The 22,624-nt window shown below is 42.4% G+C and overlaps 1 protein-coding gene across 1 annotated transcript; it reads left to right on the forward strand.

The window, feature by feature from the left end:
* The first annotated feature begins 247 nt into the window (after positions 1-247).
* Positions 248-20,926, forward strand: kif16bb (kinesin family member 16Bb). The gene is given in 20 exon segments (XM_068568007.1): positions 248-304; positions 701-811; positions 931-1,047; positions 1,767-1,864; positions 3,118-3,230; positions 3,319-3,461; positions 3,788-3,956; positions 4,228-4,356; positions 4,563-4,738; positions 4,843-4,908; positions 5,024-5,083; positions 10,301-10,420; positions 10,567-10,618; positions 10,724-10,861; positions 12,226-12,308; positions 14,188-14,276; positions 16,920-17,096; positions 17,921-18,008; positions 18,704-19,291; positions 19,988-20,926. Coding segments are annotated over 20 exon segments (3,513 nt in total).
* Positions 20,927-22,624: the final 1,698 nt, after the last annotated feature.

Here is a 22,624-nt window from a genome sequence, read left to right on the forward strand (position 1 = left end):
TTTATAGATTAGAAACTCAAAATACTCGACCAAACTTCAACCATACAGTGAAGTTTGGTCGAGTCTCTTTCCATTTGTGTTCGCAGATATATTGTTTCACCATGTTATTAAACTGACAAAACCTAAGACATCTTTCTGTAATTTATCCAAAGTACCTGACTGCAAAGAGTTAACGCAGCAATCATATCAACCCAGAGGAAGGCGACAGAAAAGGGAATGAAGTTTATTGGATCGCCATGTAACGTTAATGCACCCCAGTGGCTGGTTTGTGAAATGCATCGAGAAAGAGCACTGCAGGCCCCAGGTGTGATAATTAGGCGTGAAATCCTTCTGCATTGATGTTCGCGCGGCTGCCTTCACCTGGAAGGCAGACCTCGTTTCACGGGAGGTGAAAACAGGCTTGTCCTTTGATGTGCTCCATCTGATCTTGATTTATAATGGCTACGTTGCGAGTAGCGGTCCGAGTCCGCCCTTTGAACAAAAGGTAGGCAGAATGACTGCTTTTATTTTCTCTCTGAAGGAACTCTTATGCCACTCCCGTTCCCTTTTCCACAGAGAAAAGCAGTTTTCATCTAAGGTGATAATTCACATGAATGGGAACTCTACATCTATTCACAAGGTATTTTGTTGCAAGATAAAACACACGGCACTGCAGTGGATTGGGTTTTTATTAAGAATGGCCTGTCCTTTTTAATTGCAGCCTTCACCTGTTGGAGGGGACCAGCCGAAGGACGGAGGCAAGACCTTTTCTTATGACTTCTCATATGATTCAACTGACAGAGGAAGTCCAACATTTATATCACAGGAGAGGGTATCGCTGCTTCTCTGTTTACGACCTTATCGGTTACAAAACATTGTGTAACCTTTTTATTGTATTATAGTGGAGGGAGGACAATGACCTTAAAAGTGACCATTTCTCTGCCTCTTCAGATTTTTCACGACTTGGGGTCTGATGTCCTGAAAGCCGCGTTTGAGGGTTTCAATGCTTGTGTGTTTGCCTATGGCCAGACAGGCTCAGGAAAATCCTACACCATGATGGGTCATACAGTAAGGCCTTCTCTCAGCTTTTTCATTCTTACTAAAGTGACTACCTCTTGCGAGGTTTCCAACTTTCATCTTAACATGTCCTATAAAGTGGGCCCTCAGTCTTTAGAGACACCCAGGATGTGACAATTTATTCCTGACGCTGTAGAGCTTACATGGCAGAATACCCCTAGTACCGCTAACCAAGGGTGCGCACAACATCGACTCCTCGTCACATTAGAAACCGACTGATGGCAGATTCATTGGGCGTCTTTCCATTTATCGCCGTGTTTCTCCCCACTAATCAGAAAATGTGATGAGGGCAGCAATCCGCAGCTATCCTCTCCTCACCTTTCACAGCGATGGAAATTTCACATTAACAGTGAGCTTTCTGCTTGTCTACCAGGAGACTTGTGCAAGGTCATCAGCGACGCTGCTGTCAACATCCCAGATAATTATATATGGCTCTTAATGCTTACTATCTGTTACTTTGTAATTAAAACAAGAGGCCATGCAGCTCAGAGTGGAATTGCTTTTATGCTTCAGTAACTCCATATCAGATGAGCTGCTGTTTGCATTTTTCAGCAGTCTTCGCATGTGCCGAGTTGTGGACATGGCATCGTATAAATGCACAAATTAAGACATCACAATAAAGGGGTGATTAGTTTAAAAGTAGCACTGTGCGGGACACTGTCATTTTATAAGAACTCTAACTGCAACGTTCCCTCTCTGTAATGTGCCAGGATGATAAAGGTTTAATTCCACGGATCTGTGAAGGCTTTTTCTCCGAGATCTCTCGTAGAGGCAAGAGCGAAGCCGTGTCCTTCCGCACAGAGGTCAGGTAAGGGACCACCATACCGGGTTTCTTCTAATCCTCAAGATCACATCATCCATTGCATCCATTGCAATTTCAAACATTTAAAGAGATTTCAGGACATGAAACTAGCAGCAGTGGGTGGGATTGGTCCATTTACTAGAGTCGCTCAGGAGACTTTGTTCATGGCAAAGTTTTCTAGTAAAGGCCCTGAATGCAAAGAATTGTTGCTTGTTGGGGCGACAGGTTATTTTCTAAATTAATGCTAAATAGTGCTAAAAATAAAATTAATATTAAACCATAGATCTCCAGTATAAGAAACTACGACTGCAAGGCTTTTATTTTGTACCACTTCGACCACTTTACTCAACATAATGTAGTACTGTGTTTGACAAAGTAAAAGAAAGCATGTACATGTTAAATAGTATGTCAGGCTTGTCTTTACTGCCCCCCACCCCAATAATCCACGTGAGATAAATAGTTACAATGTTTTGTTACTATGAGAGGGCAAACAAAAAATGTTTATGCCTATCAAACTACTTTGAAACTATTATTTTGATATTGGGTATCATGTGTGCCATTGGCCCATTATTTATATTTAATTCAACCCTATGATTGGGTTTTTATCGACCTGTCTCTACCACACTTTATAAATGTTGAGTAGCTTGTTGTGTTGTAGGGATGCAACATTATAAGCATCCTACATTTTGTAATCTTAAGGTGGTGATGGTGGTTGGAATCACACAGTCTGTAACTCGCTCAAGAATCCTGACTGTGTTTTTGTAATAATGGCACTATGAGTCTAGTCATTTAGAAACCATCTAATATCGTAATCCGTTTGAGTTCTCAACACTGAACCAGAAAACAACCTGAATGGCTCCATCCACAGGATGTGGTCCCTGCCATTCCATCACTGTCACGCTCTCGTAAAGCCTAATTGCTCCATGCCTTGCATTGTTTTTGAATCAGCTACTCAGACTCCTTTTGCATATTGCACACACTTGATTGAAGTGCTCTGTCGAAACCCACTCTGCATATTATGTTTGTTTATTCATTGGCAATGCAAGCAGAGCAATGCATGCACAATATGCACACTAATTTGGCTTTAATCCTACTGTGCTTCTGTTTTCATCGTGGACGGTGAATAGCAACTTGTTTTGTTCTCATTTTGTGCCATTGTGCATTCCCATATAAACACTAAAAGCCTTGATTAATCAGTGGCCTTGTGAGTAGGCATTCTTGGATCAAGTTTAGCATTTTCTGTTCTGTCCTGGCATCAGCTATTTGGAGATCTATAATGAACGTGTGCAGGACCTTCTCAAGAAGAAAACTACACCCACATACGGAGGCTTGAGAGTGAGAGAGCACCCCCGGGATGGGCCTTATGTCGAAAGTAAGACAGGGTTGTATTTTCCATCCCATGCATCTCTCCGCTTGTATACAATGTCGAAAATCTAATGCGGACAATAACTTGTGTGTAGATCTGTCCAAGCTCTTGGTACGCAACCAAAGTGACATAGAGGACTTGATCATGATTGGTAATGCGAACCGCACCACAGCCAGCACAAACATGAATGATCTCAGCAGCCGCTCCCACGCCATCTTCACCATCAGCTTCACCCAGGTGAGCTACAGTGCATGGATGCATCCTTGCTGCCAGATCTCATGTTGCCCGACGCAATTGAGTAATGTTTTAAAGTTTCTCTGCAAAGTCTTTGGGTGTTAGTAAAGGCCATCCCTCAAGAGCTCTAATTAGCCTTGTTTGTCCGTTTTGTGCAATGATGATTTCCAACATGTTTTTGTTTTTTTTATCTTCAAAGGCTTTTTTTCATTTTTTTCCCATCTTAAGTAGCACTTGTTGTGATACTGCCTGTTCCTCTGTGATGTCGCCTCTTTTAAACTAGACGACGATGGCCCAGTAATTATTTTTTTTTAATGATTTCGTCACAGGCATGGTTTGATGCAGAGTTGCCACGCGAGACACGGAGTAAGATTTACCTGGTGGACCTGGCAGGCAGCGAGAGAGCAGATGCCACGCTCGCCACGGGCCCCAGGCTGAAGGAAGGCGCCAATATCAACAAATCCCTGGTCAGCCTGGGCACTGTGATCTCGGCTCTGGGTAAATGGCAGCTATTGCACGACTAACACATCATGACGCCACATCTTTATCTGGTATTGAATGGATCAGCTCAATAAGTCATTTCATTCACTCTTTAAAATAAAATGCAATAAATGGGTTACCATTCTCACATTTTATTTTGAATTTTTTTTTTAAATTATCATTTGAAGGACTTTGATGATTGATATTGGTCCATCATACAACATTTCATATGCTACTGGACCGCTCCAGTTTCTCTGAGTCAGTGGTTTCTCCCTGTGTGACCTCGCAGCTGATCTTAGTGTGGGAGGACAGTCATCAAAAAAGAAGAAGCCGGCCTTTATTCCTTACAGAGACTCTGTGCTGACATGGCTACTGAAGGACAGCCTGGGTGGAAACTCTTTGACTACTATGATAGCAAGTATGTATTGTAACTCCGATCTCGTCTGGCACCGAGACATTTCAGACTTTTCCCAGAAAGTGTTACTCACCCCTTTTTTGTTCATGCCTATTCTTAAAAATGCTAAAGATAATTGGAACTACATAATATTTTTTTCTTTTTCATGTTTTATCGCACCACTGCTCATCAACTTGTTTGCTTTCCTTCCTGGTGGCCTTTCATGGCAGCCGTTTCTCCTGCTGACGTGAACTACGGGGAGACCCTGAGCACGTTGCGCTATGCCAGTCGAGCGAAAAACATTGTAAACTCTCCCACGGTGAACGAAGACTGCAGCGTGAAGGTGATCAGAAAGCTGCAGGAAGAGGTTACCAGGCTCAGACGGCTGCTCGAGGAAGCCAATCAGGTCCTGTATATGTTCAAGCTTGCACAAAAAGACATCAAAGATCCAATATGTATTTTGACAGTCACTTATTCAAAGGTTGCATGGTCTTTTTACTGTTACTCCAGGTTTCCCGTGGGGAGCCATCTTCCTTTGTGAAGGTAGAGGAGGAGCTGCATCAGAATCAGACAAGGGTGAGTCATTCTGTGCCAAGTGTAAAATGTGGGGAGTTTTGATGTTTTCCTCTGTAAACAATACACCCGCTACCCCACTCCTCCACCCACCTTCCTACCTCCTCCTCCTCGCCAGGTCCTATCACTGACCAATGAGTGGACAAGCAAATGGGGCGAGATTTAGAGTATTTTTCAGGTACAGCAATGATTACCTAATTAAACAGACTTTCAATGTTTGAATATTCATATGTTTGTGATATATTTGTCTTGATTCCACTTTGTCCTTTACATGTATGATCAAGCACAGTGCATTGATAAAGAGGCCGGTTGAGCCTTTACACAAATATCCCAGGGGCAATTTATCATCTGTTGGTTTTAAATAAACGCTTGGTACTGTGCGTTTGCTTCTTGGACACGAGCTAGAGGACTACAAGACAGTAACGGGAGAGAATTGCTTAATGTATTGCTTTATTCGTGGGATCCATTTTAGTGTAGTTCTTTCATTTCATCAGATCGGGCAGGTACAAAGTTGGTGAACATTTCACAATAAGCTGTGAGTTGCCTTCTTTGGAGGTTAGTTGTTTCTATAGCCATACAATAGTTTGGTAGGTGCCCTTGCTTTTTGTTTTGTAGCCTGCCTTGTTTTCTATACCCCGATTTTCAATTTAGTAATTTGTTATCTAATTTCAAGTCCCAAATGTAATTCATCTTTTGGTGAAGAATATGCCATTGAAAGCTTGATGCAGAACAATATATGCAGGTAAAGTAGAAGGCCGCTGAGTACATTGTGTGAAGGTTTACTCTATTAATTTTAACACAAACAATCATCAAAGTGGCAAGCTCCCAGCAGCAGCCATGACAGATGTTGCTGCTTGCAGTAAAGACATCCAACCAGCTGGTGTCACTGTAAGTCTTGTAAACAGCCACGGCCACTTCATGAAGTGGGGCGGCTAATGATACTCGAGTCAACCTGACATTTAAATTTAATTTTCCATCTATTTATGTGTGTGTGTGTGCGTGCGCACGAACGACTGTGTTTGGGAGTCTGACAAATAGAAACTGAACAGACGTGTGTTCTCTTTCAACCCAATATGGTTTCTCTGAGGGTGGGATGGGGTGGCTGCATCCTTTACAAGACCCCAAGCTGTAACCAAAAAAAATCTAGTTATGTGCCAATCCATAGTTTACACTGAGCACTTTTCCTCTGCTGAATTTGTGCCCAACCTCCCAAATAACACCAAATGTCATCTGTTTGGGACTCGTCTTACTCTGCCAAGACGCCTGTTGCATTATGCATTAGACTGTGAAGCGTGCCAGTCATGAGAACTATGCAGTGACCTCTGGTCTACTCTCCATTGTACATGTTCACAGTACATTCTCTCCAGCAGACTTTGCACATGTTTTGACTGTAGTCGATCTGGTCTTTGAAAGATTTGTGTTTTTCGGACTTGTAGTAATGATACTTCTCCCGAATACCACAGGAGAGTTACACATGTGAGTAGAGATTGTAAGAGTTTTAATTACCCTGCACAAGAACGTTGGCTTTACATGCGTGTTGGATAATTGACATTCTGATTCGGTATAGTGGTTGGCAGGTGACATTTAGTAGCTCGACAGCCCTTTACTCATGATGGTGTATTGGAACTCATTAGCAGCTGTCACTGCTCCCAATTAAGAGGTCTTGCTTATTGACATATGGCACTTTTGTCTCCGACTATCCGGCATAATAATTAAAGACAGTGTTGTAGATCTGTTTCATGGTCAAACAGTGATGACTTTATACTCTGAGGCAACAATCTTTATTGGCAGATCTGAAGAATATGCCTTAGCTGTACCCAGCTGTAAAGGCACCTGTTATGATGCAACGTGACGCCCAAGTGTTTGATGAATTACTTTATGGATTTGACATTTGTCCTACGATGCATTTGCATTCTGCACAGACATTAAAGGTGGCGTCTCGGTTCAGTGCAGCGCGGCACATTAAGCTCCAGTTTAAGTTGGCCATTTCAAAATTCAGTACACAGACATTACAAACGCAAGTCTTTTGTAAGAAATGGCCTTGTTTTAAAATGGAATGGCTCTGATATAAGCCAACCTTCATGCATGGTGTTATACATACAGGAGTGCATGCTCTATCTTTTATAAATAAAAGTCTTCAAGTTTTTTATATTTTCTGTTGTGACAATTTAATGTCGCTGCTGAGCGCCAGAGGAGAATTTCTGCCGTAAGGAGACGAGTTGACCAAGAGCGGTGTAAACAGAATTTTGAATTCTGTATTCAAAGCAGATTTAGAATGCAAAGTTATTCATCGTCAGCTTCCCAGATTGGTTACAGGGCATGTGGGAAAGAGAAAGTAATTAATATGAGATGGATTCCAGTGCAGCCTCTTAACAGACAGCAACAGATTGAGAGAACAAAAAAGGCAGGAAGAGAGGAAAGTGTAATGTTGTTCTACTTTAGGGGTATATAGCCTTTTGCACGCGCACACAGAGATTTGTGAGCAGCTCTACTTCCTAAGAGGAATTCTGCTCAACAGCCGCCCTTTCAGGTCCACTTGTAACATAGTGGTGGGAAGAACCTCAATTTCAGTAAAACAACATGAACAGCAGTGTTTCTTTGATCCTCGTGGTCTTTTATATTTCCCAAACATGCTGCAATCGGCACAAAGACGCAACTTAAGCCTTGAATGCTCTGAGCCCGGCTCTGTTTAATGTTGATTTACCTCGTACTGTCGGCAGTTGTATATCATAGTTGGCCAATATTGCATTTCGTAACATTTACATATTCTTACTGTTCAGCTCTCGCCTTTTTGATTTGTCACATGGCAGGAAAGCTGGGCTCCAAACCAGATTAACTTGTTTTTTCTTAATTTGATTTAGATTCTTTCATTATTATCTGGCCTTTTTGAAACACATGGCGAGCACATGGAAGAGGTGCCATTTATACCTACGAGGACTAAAATATTATACGGTTGACTCCCCTTAGTTTTCAACCACGATCTGCATGCATGGAAACAGGTGGAGTGCATATCAAGCTAATTACACAAAATGTGTCTAAAACAACGAGAACAAAAGTTCTCTGGTTGAGATTGTGCTTTTACATGGAGCACACACAAATAACATGGAGGGGTGAGTAAGAAACAGACTGGACCGTTAAAAGGAGGTCAATTATGTTTCTGTTAGTTACCATTGTGGACTTCAACCAATCTTTACAAACAAAAGGCTTCATGGCGTTTTGACAACTGGCCAGGTAACTGCCTTTTTTCCTTCATTCTTTATTCATGAAGTTCCATAAAGTGCAGTAATCTGGGATATGAATACAGGTCTTTCAAGGATTTGGAATGCGTAAGTTTTCTCTTTTGGCCTGCTTTCAGTGCCTGCTTATCTCGTCTGTTGGCACGTGGCTCCACTTGACAGGACTGATGGGCAGTCAGGAAAGCAGGATTGGTTGGCCTATGGGAATGTTTTAAAAATGCATATTAACCAAGTTGGGAACCTGAACTGTCGAAAGTGTGGAGAAAAATCCATTTCAAATTCTGCCCAACCACAGATGATGGCTTTTAATGGGAGTCTAAATGCTGCTCGAGCCTGGCTGCTGGTCTGGGCCACAATTAATTACAGTTTGTACACCAGCTGCATCAATCTGAAAGCAGACTTGTTTCTCCCCCTCACAGCACATATACAACTTTCTGTGTGCAAATTTTAGCAGAAAATAAGAGGATCATCTGTTGTGGGAAGAAAGTGACACAGTGCATTAATCTGCCAGGCTGCTCCTCACCACCTAATGAAGTCTGTGAAGAATCCCTTTTAATTAAGTACAGGGGCTGAGGTCGATGCCTTTCCTTCTTCATTAGAAAGAAAAAGGATTTTTCCCATCTCACAACTGCCGATGACTGAGGTGGTGCTGGTGGTGGACACGTCTCTCACTTCACGGTCCAATCTATACGAAAGAGAGTAGGAGGTTGAAAGAGAGAGAGAGAGAGAGAGTTTATGCAGAGTGTTGCCTCTGAATCCTCCATATGTGAGACTTTCTGCTCTGCCTCTTGGGGAGGTACTTATGATAATCCACGGCAATGTGAAGCATTAGTCCATCAGCTTAACGGAGAAATACTTCTGATAGGGCCACTCATGCTTGGGTAGACGCTGGGTTATTGTACCACAGCCATTGCTGTGGGAGGAAAAGGTTACTGGCCTTGAACACATGCTTCATTCGGTGCGTCTTTTGAGATGGTCGTCCAAGGCTAAGCGTTTTATTTGTTTTTGAATAATTGGAAAATTACCTGCTAAACAAAGTCATTCAGCCTTCAGCCTGGTCTTTTCTAAAGTTGAAGTTGAATTGAAATAATACCAAATTACATTTTATACAAAGTTAAATGAATATCACTCCTTGACAGACATGTATGCTGTAAATTGGTGTGACTCATGTTTTTACATTTCCTCAGCAACAATTGTTGGAGGCAGTGAAGTGGTGTATGGAGCAGATCAGATGTTTTAAGTGTAGCTGTCCTGTGGTTTAGAAATCTCTTTCAAGGATTAAATCAATTTCTGTACTTGCTATCGCACTTCTTTAGAGTGGTGCTGTAACACCATTTATTACATATTTATCAGGGATTTCTGGTCCAGCGGAAATAATTTTTTTGTCCCCAAGCGGACATTCATTTCCCTGTGACAGTAGTTGTAATGCAACTGTAATGTTGCTTTGTGTCACTGATTATGTATTAATCAATTGTCTCTGTGAAATATGAACATTTAAAGGGTTTTTCATCATTTGCTTTTGAGATCTGGACATAATGCAAATGCATGCTATGTTTTATGTGGGGAAAATGGAAATGTCGCCATGAAATGGTCTTAAAATGTGTCATTTTACTACAGTTATTCTCTTTCCTCAAAGAATGCTCTATTTATGGAAAATAAATTATTTTTGCCATGACATGCTTTCCACTTTAGTAATTCCTTTTAGTTTGACTTTCCATGCAATACTCCCATGAGACGCATTGTAAAAGACACACATGTTTGTTGCTGTTATCTACAGTTTATGTATACTTAACAAGCTTGTGTGTGTGTGTGTGTGTGTGTCTGTCTGTCTGCCTGTCTGTGGCACTGCGTCTGTTTCGCTTGCTGAACACAATGTACAGTTTGACTCTCGCCACGATAATCTGAATGATTTATGGCGTCTCTCCTGCCGTTAGCCACTCTACCGCTACATTGCGACACATGGTTGGAACGCTGCTGTTCTGCTTGGCCTTCAGGCAAGGAAGAGCAGTCATAAAGAATTCAGTTCTCTGCTCGTTGCCATTAAATGTCCGTCAGCAGTTTTATTTTATATTGTAGGCCATTCCAGCTACAAGCTAGTGCATGAGTTTTCGTCCCTCTCACGTTATATTCTCTCTATATTCTCTCTATATTATCTATAGGAGGAGACTGTGGCTCTGAGGACGGAGGGGAGTGGCGTAGTCCTGGGCTGCCAGTTACCACATCTGATAGGCATGGATGAAGACCTGCTCAGCACTGGAATAGTCCTGTATTATTTGAAAGTGAATAGGCTATTTGAACTTCATATAGTGCACAGATTACTCTTTTATTTGTCTAAAATCATTACCAGCCAAGGTCCGTTGCTTTTGTTAATGGGCAAACAACAGCTTGCATATTGTATTGTGACCTTTTTTAATCTTCCCTGTAGGAGGGCCGAACCCTGATTGGGAGTGACGAAGCATCAAGCAGTCAGAATATTGGTGAGTCAAGGTTACTGCACTAAATTCCCAGCTGCTGTGTTATGCATCAGACTGGAAATATAAGCAGTATTTCTTTTTATGCTTTCTTATTTAATTGTATTGTAGTACTTCATGGGCCTGGGCTCCTCAGTGAACATTGTGTGCTTGAGAACCGTGCTGGGACCGTGACTCTGATTCCTCAGGATGGTGCACTGTGTTCAGTCAATGGCTCTGTGGTAACTGATCCCTGCCAGCTGACTCAGGGTAAGTATTTCTGCAAAGCTTAATATACTTTTGCTATTCTTTAATGGACATTTGAGGATGGTGGGGGACAAGGCATTTCTGTAATAATAAAGATTTCTCTCTTAGATTTCCAATTATTCAGCCAGTGGGAGGCAATAACACACATCCATTTGAATGCAGTTTATGAGATCACTGCATCACATCTGCAAATGAAATCCATTTTATGTGCCTCGCACCCCCACGGCAGTGTGCTCTGGGCCTGAGTGGATTGTGAACACGACTCTCCACAGGGCAGATGCCATTTCTCTTACTAAACATTTGAAGGGCGAGGGACCTCAGACAAAGCTGCAGACAAAGCCCCAGGCCCTCCATTTAATTGGCAGATGGAGTTGATAGGGCCGACAGGTTTGAAGTGGGCCAGAGCTTTAACCTTTCAAAGGACAGAGCCAAGCGGATCTAAAACTCCTGCCCCTCTGAGCAGACCCTGCTTGCTGGGGCTGGGAGCCTTCACCGCTTACTACCTCCTCATCCACACTGGTTTCCTTTCCAGAGATAATACCGGCACACAGAACCAGGCTGCGCAGGGCCTGGCTCCACCAGACTCTTTATAGCCATTTCAATTTATCCAATATCCCCTTTAGAAACGGCTGCATCTGAAGCTATTTTCTTGAACAAATGATAGTAATTTTCAGTCCAACAGCAGCTGGAATCCATCACAGGCTGCTCTCTCAGGTGCTTTGTCACTCGTCAGAAGTCATTAGTAGTAGCAAGATTAGTATTTGCTGTGCTGAGCGAAGAGAGAAGGGGAATGAAGAGGAAACCTTGAAAAAAAATTCTGAATGTGGCCATTTGAGCGCGAGTCTGTTATATAAACCCTAGTATCACTTCAATTCCATAGATTTACAAGACTTCTCAAGTTTCCTTGGACCATTTTCCCTGGTAAATCATCCCCCTGGTCTAGGTCACTGCCAATCACATTGGGGATTGTGTTCTTCTTGGCAATTCATTCACTTTACCTCAGCAGAGGAAAATGTCGGGGAACTTTTGGTGCCATTTATCAACTCTACCCAAGTTCAGTGCAGAGACTGTTCACTGAAATCCCACAAGGATGGGTAGATTGCCCAAGTCTCATGCTCCTCACCTTTTTATGCATTATAGATACTTTGCAGCACCTCCACAGGTTACCTGGCAGACTTTCAGCACCCTTACTGTCAATTGCATCTTTCTTGGAACATATCACATATGGCCTCTGTCAGTCTTTCTCACACTGCATTACAGAATTCAATGCTTGCTGCGGCATTTAAACCAAAGGGTTCATTTTAAGCAGGTAAGTGAGTTGGTGATATGCCACTTTTTTCATGCTGTACCTCTTTGGTTTCCTCTAGGGGCCATCACACAGCTCGGGAGAGGAACCATACTCCGGTTTAACCACCCGACTGAGGCTGCCCAGCTCAGACACAAATGCCAGGTACAGACGCCACCCAAAAACACCACAGACAAGTCTTATTGTGTGCTTATACTAACCTGCTCTTTTTGTAAAGCTCAGGGAGCCTCTTTCAGAAAGGATGCTGCCACAACTGCGTTTCTTTGCTGGTAATTGTGTAAGAGCAAGTCAGCATCATGCATATTGTTACCATAACTACCAGCTGTAATATCTGCTTCCTTCAACAATTATTGCTCAGGTTGAACTCAAATTCACACAACAAATGTGTGTGTGTGTGATCCACGCAGATTCTTGCTGATCAGAACAAGAACTACATGCTGTATTTTCACCTGCTACTGCTTGTTTAGCAGGAAATTCTGCTTCTATCTCAATAATTGGTTCACTAAAAAGCACCACAATCTCTTTACAATCCTGAATGTTTTTTCAACTTGGAGAAGCGCTCCACTATTTCTGAAAGGAGGCCAAGTGCAGCAGCTTTGAAAATGGGCCAACTCCTTCAAGCATTGTGGTAATGCACCCTTTCTCCTAAAGAAACCCCAAATCAGTGTTTCTCTTTAATGGTGTGGTAATGTTTTAAGTATTCCTAAGACGTTTGGGTTGCGTAAGTGATCTAAACCAAACGATAATCTTCAGATTATCATTGTAGATAATATTAAAATAGATTTACTATCATGCATATCTAATATCTAATATCTGTTCATGAATGATTTATGAAAAATATTCACCCTCTTTTAGTTGTTTTTCAGCGTCCATTCACATCAGGATTTTTCTTCTTTCCAGCAAAAAAAAATGTGAATGTCAAAGTGAAGCAACATTTCGACACCTAAATCCTTACTTGTGTAGCGTTTTGTCTTCAGAAGTTGCAATGCAACTAGAATGGAGCTCTGAGTAGAGTTGAAATGTGACAAGAGATTTTAGGTCAAATACAGTCGTATGTGTAAGGTACAACTTCGTTAGTCAAAAGTCTACATCATGAAGAAGACAAACAAACCCAAACGTGGGAATGACAAACAAAGTGCAGTCAGGCAGACTCTCTCTGAGCTCCCGGCCGTCATTCCTGGTTTGGTAAAACTGTGCATACAAATACTGCTGCCTGTGTGCTTCACTACTAAAGCTTCATGGCTGAGTAAAAGTCACTGTTGAAACACGGCAGCGTTGTCGGAAAGCAATAGTTTTCATAAACAATGATTGCCAATGATTTTTTTAAAATTCTGTAATTATCAATAGTCACTGTAAAACTAAGTTCTGATCTAGAAGCCATTTGCCTGCAACTAAAGTGTAGTCCCCCCTCTTGTTCTTTATAACATTTTATGATGTAAAATGGATTCACACACCATTTTATAGACACAGCAGTACTTCGGGTTTTTGACAGCTTTCTGCTCTCTGCATTATTGAAAATTGCACGCCATCACGGCCAAGTAAAGCACCGACATCCAGCCCCGCTGTGGTGCCAAGATGAGTCTTTGCCATTCATTTTTAACATTGCTTCCAAATGAGATGGTCTCAGGAGTTACACTCAGTCATTCACAATATTACCACTCCGAGTGTAACTGTGGTGTATGAAAGCGGTATATTTCAATAGTGTTAAAAAGATGAACTGTAAAAAAACATACAAGTCACTACAATGTAATGGTTGCGCATTACTCTCAAAATGCACAACCATTACATTTTAGGAATATGTGATAGTTTGATTACCCTCATTCAGAAGGGCTTTCATTTACCAGATAAGATTTAGACATTTTTCCAAATCCCTCTTGTGTTTTGTAAAAAAACAGTGTCATAAATACAGATGACATACATCATACTCTATAATTTAAATCATTGCAAATCTACCACAGGCAGCTGTCACTCATATCTCACACTCTGACAGTTTTACATTTACCAGTACCATCTTATTCTGCAGCGAGGGCCGCAGTCTGACGTCAGCCTGTCCTCGACTGACATGTCCAAGTCTACTGAGAATCTGTCCAAGGTGATGCTGCAAAACCAAGGGTGAGCCTTCTGCAGACACATGTAATAGCTCTCTACACTCTGTGACCCAAGCAGAACTGAACCCAGTCCACCTCAAGCGCCACAATGTGCCTGCTTATTGAACAGCATTCACCGGGCATGTACTTCAAATCGATACCATAAATCAGTGCTTCTGTGAGTAGAGGTGGGAACATGCTAAAAAGCCATTTTGAAGTGCTTCATGCTGAGCCAGTGGAAATCACAGCCGGCAAGTCTCCAACAGCCCCAGGCGTGTCCCAAAACGGCCTCTAGTTCTGTAGGTAGTGAACTTCTGTGTCCCGTTTTTGAAATTGCTGCATTGCACTTGAAGTTTAGCTCCCCCAAATTCTCAAAATACACTGCAAGAAAAATAAAAAAGTATTGCTCAGAAGTAGTCTTGAAAAGACTGCATGTATTATGCAGCATAGTTGATTGATTCAAACCAAGGTGTGTGTGTGTGTGTGTGTGTGTGTGTGTGTGTGTGGCTACGCTTAATTGACGCAACAAAGTTCAAACTAAAAAAAGAAGAGAAAAGCCTCCCCTCACCACGGCTGCAACTAATACAATAAGTTATTATAAAATTGATAAAACGTTGTTTAGTCACCTAAAAATCCTATGGATGGGGGCTTTAACACTGACAATAATCTTTTTGTCATCCGAGAGTGTCACTATAATTTGTATTAACACTTAGCAGTAGTTTAAATTTTTTTTTTTTAACACTACAGCCAACCAAACTGACATTAAGTTAATAAGACTGATCTTTAGATACTGCCCACTGCCTTGGAACTGTGTGACAGGTCATTGATCTGTCAGTGTCTCTGCGTCCATTGAATTAGTGCTCAAAATCCAATTCACTCAAGTGATTTACCAACCGAAGCATATTGAGCAATTTGAGAGGCGTCCGGTCTCATGATCTGATAACCCTGATGTTTTACAACATGTGGAGCTGTCTGACATGTAATTTCCCTCACAGTGCAGTATTCCCAAAAAGCAGCAGCTCCGCTCAGGTGATTCATAGCGCTCTCAGAGGAGCGCGTGCGCGTGTGGGTGTGCGCACGCTTCAAGGCTGCTTTTAGTCAAACACACCGCTATACTGTGGCCACCGATGGGCTTTAGAAACACTTGGTTTGTGGGCGAAAACACGGAGAAGAATGGAAGTCAGTAGGAGTCAGTGGTGGAGGGAAACTGCGATGGCTTGATTGAAGTCTGGAGGTGTTGATGGCAAATCAGTGAGACGGACAACAGTGTAGGACTGTACAGAGGAGAATATGGTAGGATAGCGTTGCAAAATGCACATTGGTTATTTTTATTCCTCTGGACACATCATACAATATTATTTCTAGTATCTTAACCTTCTCTCACATGGCCCGCTTGTCACCTTCAAGCACTGTAGATGGGGAAGATGAGGGAAGGTATTTTCCTGCTCATATTGCTTGGATATGCTTTCCATGGTTGTTCTTTATGTTGCGTAAACTCCTTCGCAGCAAGGACAGAATTTATCCAAGTTTGCTCAACCATCTTGGAAGTAACCCTTAGTGGTAAATGAAAGCAAATAATTAGACTTCAAATAGTGGCTGTTTAGGTCTGGGAGTGAGTGGCACAAGATTTTGATGAACTAACCTGCCATTTCTTGAGCATTCATTATCGGCTAAATCAGTTGGATCAAAGACTTTCTCACTCGAGAGTTGGACAGGAAGAGGCGGACTGTGCAATAAAATGTCCAACTGGTTCCTCACAGTATGGGAACACTTCACATTTTTGCGGTCTTTAATTCATCGATACTTATGTATGCAGCATCTAAGTGCATTTATGTCGGCTGAAAACGGATTAGCTCAGCTAGTTTTGCTTCAAAGCATGGGGTGCCGAAAACCTGTTAAATTCAACTTTTATTTTTGAAACATGGAATAGATATATATCCTAAGGAGAGGCAGGAAAGGGCTCCATTGTCTGTTATGTCGAGGTTGCATGCTTTTATATTGTGTATGAATTCAAGGCCGTCCGCAAGACCCACTTATCTTCATGAAAAAGTTGTCCCACTATGTCTGAATCACCCTTTATCAAACGGACTGTGTAACCGTCTGAGACCGTCGGTTGGAGTGTGGACTCCGAGATCCCCGAGTGATAGAGCGAGCCAGCATGAAGTTTGACCCATTCAGCTTTTAATGGGCACCTTAGCACTGAAAGTCCTTCATCTGACAAACTTCAGTATTTTCCATCTCTCACTAGACTGCCAAGTGGCAACTTTATAATTTTGTCTCCGACAGGCTGGTATTAGGAGTTGGAATCTCCTAAATGGGGTTTTTACACTGATTAACGTCCATCACTCTTGGAACTCCTGTTTCACTTATCACTCCCCGCTATTGGCTTCAGTGGAGCTAGAACAATCGTGCCCACAAACCCACTTAGCTCTCTGAAGGATGCGATTTTATTCTTTTAGATTTTTCTGTCACTTTACTTTAAGCTGTTCTTTTTAATCAACATCCCTGGTGACTCGTTCAGATATCTTGGTTGGAGTTCCATAAAATTGTCGCAAACTGTAATGGAAATGCTTGAAAATATTATACGAGATGTGTTAAAGGGTGCGTTTGCGAGGATGTAGGACTTCTCATAAAATCTGTGGGTGTGCATGTACGATGTGATGACTAGGAGGCTGGAAGAGATGCTCGATCAGCAGGAGGTGGGACGGCAGCAAGTTCAAGAAAGCATGAACAAACGCAACCGGGACATCAAAGGACTTTCAAAGGAAAACAGTGGGGCTCCTCCCCATCAACAGGGAGCAGAAGAGAAGACAATGGTGGCAGAGATTGAAGAGACTAGTGAAGGGTGAGTTGGGGGATGCGAACTGTGCCCTGCGTGGCGACCTTAATGAATACATTATTTGTCTACCAGTTTTGTTCGCAGTCATTCTGCAGCAAGACTTCATGTAGACCTCGACATGTGAGCCATGTGTGACAGAGTAAAATGGTATCCAGAAAATGTTGTCAGGCTCTGAGGCTGGAAACCCCAGATCGGTGTTCCTCCATGTATTCATGCGAGTAGACAAACATTGCCAAGTACAGGACATCCTCTGTACTGAATCCCCAGGATCTGCAAAAAGCCTTTAATCGTCACGAGAACCTGCACTGTGATCCCTCTTGTTGATGTTGTCACTGCTTTAGCGCCCCTGCTTTTCCCCCTCACCAACCTGCTGCAGCACACAAAGCTCAGCCAAAGCCTCTGTTTACTGTCAGAAATCATTCTGAGCTGTATATTTGGTTTCTGCTCCCCCCACCAGAGAGATGAGTATTGTATGTAAATCCTCAAATCAACATGCACAGATTCTATTTAATTTCACAGCTAGTAGAGTGGCTCTAATCTCATCCAGCCATTTGGGCTGTTTGCTTTTCAAATCTAATGGATGTTTTTTGTGAAGTTGAGGTTTGGGGGTTATTGCAGTCTTGTCTTTTGCCTGCAAACTGTTTGAAGTCTCCAGTGTCACTAGACAGCAAATAATGAAATTTGATTTTGCAAAATAAAAGCCTGGTAGCATGTATAAGCATATAAACACATCGGTATTGTGCACACACCTATTATCAAGAAGCAAATTTTTTGCAGATAAAATATTATTAGTCATATTATTGCGTCTTTTTTTATTTATTTTTTTAAAGCCAGAATATGAATATGCTGGCTGCAGAAACGGATGAAGTGCCCAGCAGCGGTCTTACATCTGCCCCAACAGAGACGCACAGGACTACAGTATGTATTGACTCATTATTTGTTCTATTAAACAAAACTTACTTTGGATTTAAGAGAGTTTATATAAATAAGGATGTAACCAATAAGCCATAATTTCTGCATATAATTAACTGACTTTTAATTGTTTTGATAATGTGAAATAAAGCCTAAACACAAGCTGCAAAAAGAGAGGCTTTGTTCTGCAGTTTGTTTATCGAGCCACTATGGTGCCACTGATCATCCCTTTTGTCTCTGCAAAACAAAGCAAATGTCAATACCTGCCCCCCCTCTCCAGCCAAGCATAATACGTTTTTTTTTTATGAGGCATGAAATACTTTTTCCTATTGCTTATTATGTTTGTTTATTATGCACACATTTCTTTTAAACCCCAACAGGAAAGTGTAATAGAGTTTAAATGACACTCGTTTTGTGAAAGCATTTTGAAATGAAAGCACTTTTGAAGTATTTGTTTGTACATGTACCTTGTTATTCTTCACTCCAGTTTCCTGTGCATGTATTTATGTATTCAAATATAATTGAATACATAAATAAAGATGTGTTTTAAAGGGGGCTGAGAAAAAAAAAGTTGTCTTAGTTCTTTCTCTTAATGGCAGTACTAATTTAACAATAAACTGCATACAACAAACTGGATGATTAAATAGCTAAAATCGGTTGTATGTCCTCTTATAGTTTTTCCTTTTTTTTATGTAAAATAGGCCATGCCTGGAAAATATCCGGTCTCTCACACTATCTTTGAGTTGGATGGAGACCCACTACAGGGTGGGATGAGCACCAGGGATGGCCAGGAGCAGGAGAGGGACTCGTGTCATAAATCAGGGCTCATGTCGGAGTGGCCGTGGAGGAAAGCTCAGAGTGGGGCTGGAGTTGCAAGTTATAACGGAGAGGAGGTTCGGTCAGGGGATGCCAGCCTCCAGCAGACAAATGTCCTGGGTCCGGGTGATGGATGTGGCACAAAGCCAGAGGGAAATGCTAACAAGATCAAAGGCGTCGTGGCTGGCTGCTACAAGGAGAGACCTGGCTCTGGTGGGAGCTCATTAGGCATCATGTCTCACCTGCAGAGCAGCAGAGGCACTCACTCCCCGTCTGCCCTCCCGCAGACCAGCACTCATTTTCAGCGAGACAAAAAGCCTCTCAGCAGTCAGGCAGCATGCTGTCCCCCCAAGGAAACTACCTTCAAGGGCCAGTTTGGTTGTGGAGAGATGGATGAATCTGGAGGTTTGGAGGAGATCCCGGGAGTGTGTGAGACAGCAGCCACAGGCCAATGCTCAGGGCTGGGTTCTTTGGTCAGCAGAGTTTCTTCGATTTTCCAAGATGCAGGGCGTCTTCTTTGGAGCTCTCCCACAGTATTGCAGCAAGTCAAGGAAGAGGGACTACAGCCTGTTGGGGCACGCTGGTCCAGACATGTTGTGTCTGTGGTCAGGGAAAGTAATGTTCTGTCTGTAGTGAAGGACAGTCGGGTCCTATCCATTGTTAAGGGGAGCTGTGTCTTCTCTCTCTTCAAGGATAGTCAAATTTTTTCCGTCGTGAAAAATCTATACATACAGCACGTCCAGATGGACATAACTCCGCCTAGAGAGGAAGCTCTGATGATTCAGGGCTGCGTTAATACTGACAGAAAACAAGGCATAATCCTGACTCCAACACAAATCTTTAGCAAGGCAGAAGACTTGCCAGAGGACGTGCCACTAATGGCCAAAGTTAGCTGGACAAAGAATAAGAGAATCGGGGATCAACGGGTACCACAAGAGCAGGACATGGCTGATATTCATGCGAGTCAAGGAGACAAACTAATTCCAGAGATGGTGGCAGAAAAACAAAGTGAGCCAAAGCTTGAAGACAAAGATCCGGCATTGGATAATCTGAGGACTGTGCAAAACAGAATCAATGTCCAAATCTTTTGTCAAACGTTAATAGACTTTCCTGATTCCCTTTTATACCTGCAAACTTTACCATTTCTTGACATGATGGATACTTTACAGTCTATCATCTCCACTACGGTGCTCGCATCCCAAAGGATTATAGCTCTTTTTTGGGTGACTGTTGCTAAATGCAGCCATCCTGTGCCCCGTCCTGCCCTTCTAATCTTGGCAGAGACTGGCCTCTACACCCTGACCGCTGACTTTGGGCTGGGTTTGTTCCATCACCTCCCTTTGCTCCAGCTGAAAGAGTTAAAGATTGGCTTAGCAGGCCACAGTCTGCGTTTGATGGGCGCTACAGAGGAGAGTATCCTAGGTGTCTACACCCATAGCCAGCAACTTACCAAAAAGCTGTGCTCGGCCATACTTGCTGTCATCTGTCCCAGGGACAACAGGGTGTCTAAGCACCCACTGCTCCATGGAGACTTGATGAAGTTGTCTCTTGACTGGCAAGCCTGTGTTCCTGACCTGCTGCTGGATGCTGGTTTAAGGGTGTGCTGCCAGTTTCAGAAAAGTCTTGCTGATCTGGTTTATCTTCTCCAGAGTAACATTGATCAAGAAACCGTAACTCTGGGAGAAATGCAGATACTACTGTACACGAGTGTTGGGGTGTGCATCAGCCCCAGTACCCGCTCTGACCCTCTGGCCCAGCTTTTACTCACAGATACCCACCTTGGCCTGGTGCAGGACGAGGCTGTCTTTCACCCAACGCCACGCTCTGTCACCATCGCGCCCCGCCGTCCCCAATTCCATGACTTAACTCTCCGTCAGTGCTCGGATGTGCGCTGCGTGCTGGTGCATGATGAAGACGAGCGTGGGGCTGTCAGTGTGGATGTAATCCTAGCAAATGTGAGGTGCAGGGGTCACCCTGAAAGCGTGACTAAGGCAGCTACCCTGCCTGCACCAGCTTCAAATTCATCTCGGCATGCAGAAGTGTGGAAATTAACTTTCAGTTGCTCCTCTGAGGCCGCCTTCCTGATTAATCACTTGTCAAATGTCTGATCAAGGACTGAACATCCAGTAATGAACAGCCCAGCTTGAAAACTCTCTCAGGGAGCAAAAGTGCATCCCAACCAGACGATGCAAAGGACAGCTTCACTGGTAAATGACAGTGAAATTCATGACCCATTTTGAAGTTTCCGTATTGATTTGTTTTTTTTTTCTCGAATTTTCTCTTTTTGTCATTTTTAATAATGCATGGCTTTAGCACTTTTATCTTTAAACCCTTTGACTTTCTTTGTTCTAGTATTGTTTTGTTCTTTAACCACAAGCCCAGCATTATTGTTTTGTCAAAAGAGGTTGTCTGTTTAATATGAGATGTTTTAAATAATTAGTTGAAGGTCTGACATCGAGAATTAAAAATATGTTTGTACCAGTTTCATTTGTTTCATGGGCAATAGAATTTAGATCAATCTCACATCATGTAAGTTACTTAAATAAGTGTGTGTGTGTGTGTGTGTGTCTACTGTATGTCAAGTTGTTGCCAATTTCCAATATTTTATATAAAAATAGATGAACATGTTTGCTAAAATAAAAGGAAGGTAAATCCACCGCTGCTCTTAAGTTGTTTACCACCTAGAATCCAGAGATGCTCTGATATGGGAGCTTTTAACTTGGAAAAACAAAGAATTCAGAGTTTGATGCATTTCACTGCTTTGTTTAACATCTAATATTTTGTCTTCCTATAATCTCCTTCAGACCTTCCTTCTCCCCCATCCTCCTATCTGTTGTTGTTTGTTGTTTTTACTTTCAGCCTTATCCTCACTGTTTAGGACTCTGCATTAATCTGTATTCCACTCTTATCGAACTCGCCAGTGAAACTTCTCAGGTCAAGGTGAATCTCCTCCAGTTACTGCCAGAACAATTGCTCATTGGAATTAATTACCGATCCACATCTTCTCAAATCAAGACATGTTCATTGTATGCAAAGTGATTTTGAGTTCTTTATAGTCGAACAGGTTGATCATGCAGTATCTCAGAGAAATAATTTGTCTGACTCGCATCTTGAGTTGGAGCCAAAGACAGTTTGCTCCTCGTCTTGCCTGAGCGACCCCATCCAGCAGGGTAAATTACAGGGGCAATATCGTACAATCAGTCCCCTTGTCTGCGCCAGCATGAGGGATGGAGATTTGTTCGTGAATAAAGAAACATGTCATACATCGTAGCAGTGAGGTTTGAGCCAGGACGAAGGCTCAGGGATGTAAAAAAGTTGTTTTTAATCTTTTGTGCTCAACAGTTAGTTAGCATTCAAACCATCGCCTCCTGTGTGTTATGCCCTCCTGCGAATAAAACGCAAAGGCAGACAAATCATGTGATTAATTGAAATAAGGCCATTTTAACATTAGCTGTAAAATGTCTGTTCTTCTGCAGATAACGTTAAAGATTATTAACTTTTTTTTTTTTGCTCGAAAGGGTAAACCACTGCAGATCATCTATCCCATGAGTTCAGACTGGTTTGTGTGTGACGTGGACAGGAGCTCTCACTGGGTTAAAAAGGAAGTGCTGGTTCTCAGACAGCAGATGCAGATGCCCACTGGCAAGCTCTGCATCTCTAATCATTACCCTGTGATTTCCCACTGGGTTCTCCGGCCCTAATACACACCACCATTGACGGCCCATAACGGGATAATTTGTTTACCTCCTTTGGAAGCATGTGAATGTGACCCAGTCGGTTCTCTTATTGCTAAGCGGCTAATGGGC

Source organism: Clinocottus analis, unplaced genomic scaffold (assembly GCF_023055335.1).
Source record: "Clinocottus analis isolate CAN_PGR_092001 unplaced genomic scaffold, fCliAna1.0.p SCAF_8, whole genome shotgun sequence".
In the NCBI taxonomy this organism is placed as follows: Eukaryota; Metazoa; Chordata; class Actinopteri; order Perciformes; family Cottidae; genus Clinocottus; species Clinocottus analis.